We start from the raw sequence: 3,289 nt of genomic DNA, 5'->3' as shown, positions 1-3,289 counted from the left end.
TGAACCTGGAAGTGAACCTGATACTAGTCAGCGGGCTTGTTAGTGAGAAAGTGATTCAGCACTGTTGTCGGCATCAGGTACTTGTGGTGGAAAAAGTGCAGGCATCTGTTTTGATGACATTTGCTAGTACAACAGGAGCCCTTCCAGTGACTTATGTCACACAGTTGAATAAACACTGTGTTAGCACTGGGCTGAGGGTTGCGATATCGACGGACATCTGCAGCCATGACAGGAAGTCTCATACAACTGTGAATATTTCCTCTGATGTGAACAGTGGATTGGTCACAGTGATCCTAACAGGCTGTGTACAGGGCAAACTGCAGGCCCTGGAGGACCAGTTCTGGGCTTGCGCATACCGTTTACACCATGCACTGAATGACAAAGCCCTCCTGCCTGGTGCTGGAGTGACAGAAATGCTTTGTATTCATCACCTTCAAAAGCAAGCGGAGCAACATGTCAAGCACTGTGTAGAGAAGAATGGTGACGTTGCCCAGCAAACAAAAACAGGGACATCAGCCAACCATTACAAGGGTGTAGTGTTGCACCTCATGGCAGATGGTTTAATAGATTATGTATCCACTGTAATGGTTAACACTGGAAGGGTTTCAAAACTCAAAGCCAGGACTATGTTGAACCAACATCTAAGGGACTATAATGGACAGCCAGGTGTTGCTGAACAGTTCTCACAACTTTTCTTGGACAATGAAAAAGAGGATAAGGATGCACCATCAGTGAAAATCTATGATAATTTGAGTGTGAAGCAGGAAGCATGGAGGAAAGCCTTAGATGTTGTTTTCCTGGTCTTACAGACTGATGCAGAGATCATCACAGGTGTAGACCAAGGGACTGAGAATCTGATGCTTTTATGATCTTCATACAGCACGTTCTGTTTTTAAATTATGAAAAATCATCTTAGTGAAAGAATGCTACCTATTTTCCACCACAAGGGGGAGACAAATTATTGCCACTGTAGTTGATAAGCTCATCTGGGAGTTTATTACCTACACCAAGCTCAAACTATTGCTGGACTGCATTTGTTTTAGCCTGGTGTAGGTACAACATGATTGTGATAATGTTCAGTTTAATTCAGACTGTGTTGCAGAGGTGTTGATTCATCTGTGTGATCATTATGGAAGATGTAGTTTGTGGTGCAGTTGAATTGCATTGTGCTATACTGATGGGTGTTTCTATTATTTTGGTCACCCTGTTTAATTCAGTGATGCTGGACAAAGTAATAGAAACACCTCTGTATTTCCAAATTCCTCATTGGAAATACTCTGAAATTCACCGAGCGTGACTCACCTGACACTACTTGTCCACAACCTTTACACATTTTGTCTTTATGCTCAGTTCAGCCAAGGAAAACAAAATACTACAAGTCCAAAACCATGATGAAATTTCCCTGTCACAGAGCATGGGAGGAAAGTTGTTGTGCCAGAATGTTTTTTAGTCTTGTTACACTTCCTTAATGATACACTTCATCATATGTTTGCAGCTTGGCTTGTGCTGTTAGGACTGAACCCTCTGACTTTGCTTCCATGCCAACAGTGGTGGATTTATGTCCCCACTCAGTCATAATGGGAATCATTGATGGAAAAGGAACGCCTCCAGACTGGGTAAATGTAAATGATTAAGTCCTATTAGGTCCGGAAGTTATTTTTGTTAAGCTAGTGTTTCCCCTCCTACATCCAATGATCCTCCTCCTCCTCCACACAAAGGTCACAGGAATATTAAAAGGTACCGATGCTCTGACCTTTGCACCCCTTAAGACTAGATAGCTGAAGTTGGCAAATTCAGGAATTTAGGCTCATTTTACAATAATTTAGTAAGTATACACATGTTATAGGGCATCAACTAAAGAACTTTCTCCTACCTGAGAAGCTACTTGTAAAAAGAGAATGATGATTCACATGAAAGTAAAGCACACTTTTGGTTATCTGCACATTATTTCCTACTGTATTTCAGAGGTGTCAGTTGCAGTGATACATATGACCTTACACTTCCTTTCAGATCAGATCTTTTGTTGTTTAAAAATTGTTCTCAGAAATAAAAAGGTTATGCTTGGAAGCCATAACAAGTTAGAATCAGTCATCTCTCTGGGGTGATGGGGCACCGAGAGGGTCGGGTATAACATACAAAATGCAACATTGAAAAGGAAATTGGAACAGCAAGGCCGGTGACACATCTGAGAGTTTGGGCTGAGGGTTTGTTTACTGACTGCCTCATGCATCAGAGAAAACCCTGGTCCTTGCAATCACAAAATGATAGTTGCCTTAAAAATGTAAAACTAAAGAGATGAGTTGGGTGAGATGAGACGGTTTGGTAGCTGCCAGCATTGGCTGTAAATTAAATTTTAGGTAATGTCACCTTTATGTTGGGGTGACTGTGGTTCAGTTGGTAGAGCAGTGATCTCCCAACCGGAGGTTCAAATCACGGTGCCTCCAGTCCACGTGTCAAAGTGTCCTTGGGCAAGACACTGAACCCCCAATTAGCCCCCGATGGTTAGAGCCATCGTTGTGAGTTGGTGCCGCAGATGGCTGCCTCGGTTCTGTACCGGAAACAAATTCCTTGTGTGTAACATACTTGGCCAAATAAAGGTGGTTGTCCTTATTCCAAGTAAGATGTCAATAACTAGCAAACATTTTTAATTATAAGATTAAACTGGTTTACATATTCATGTATTTGTTTGTCAAGAATAAGAATTATGGGGTTTTTTTTTATTATTCTTCAGAAAAAGGCACAGTTATAGGATTATTCACTACAACAGTAAATAAAGTTTTAACTGCACCAGAACTCTTAGGCAGTTGTCTTCTGTCAGGTGGATACATAATGTCAGCAGTGTGGGGGCAGGTGCCACACTGAGAACAGAATGTGTCACAGGAATTTATTTCAATAAAGGAACCACTGACAAACCATAAATCTTGTTATTTTCCTCAGACACTGCTGTTTTAATTGCTCTGTTTAGCCAGGAAATAACATGCATGGGTTTGTACTGATGGAGCTGCAGATAAGCTTCATTTGTACATCCATGCCATTGACTTCCCACAGACAAAGTATTTATTCTCAATACATACATAATGGAGACCAAGAATCATGTTGAGTCAAAAATAGATTAGAAATGTGAATTCACTTTAAGTAATTCTGTAATAGTGTAGGTCGCCTCGATCAATTCACTTAAATTCATTTTCAATTCAGTTTTATTTGTATAACACCAAATCACAACAAAAATCATCTCAGGGCACTTTACAAACTAAGGTTTGACCTAGACATTATTATTATTATTATTATT

At 40.4% G+C, this 3,289-nt stretch overlaps 1 protein-coding gene across 2 annotated transcripts in view; it reads left to right on the top strand.

Annotated features, from left to right (window-relative positions):
• Positions 1-2,423, top strand: part of bbs12 (Bardet-Biedl syndrome 12) — a 5,144-nt gene extending 2,721 nt beyond the window's left edge. For both annotated transcript variants that reach the window (XM_020594114.1, XM_020594113.1), the window contains exon 2: positions 1-2,423. This exon is cut by the window's left edge. In XM_020594114.1, the coding sequence (XP_020449770.1) occupies positions 1-869 (869 nt within the window). In that variant the 3' untranslated portion in view covers positions 870-2,423.
• Positions 2,424-3,289: the final 866 nt, after the last annotated feature.

Source organism: Monopterus albus, unplaced genomic scaffold (assembly GCF_001952655.1).
Source record: "Monopterus albus unplaced genomic scaffold, M_albus_1.0 scaffold21.1, whole genome shotgun sequence".
Taxonomy (NCBI): domain Eukaryota; kingdom Metazoa; phylum Chordata; class Actinopteri; order Synbranchiformes; family Synbranchidae; genus Monopterus; species Monopterus albus.
The sequence above is the reverse complement of the archived record's forward strand: the minus strand, read 5'-3'. Positions and strand labels throughout refer to the sequence as shown.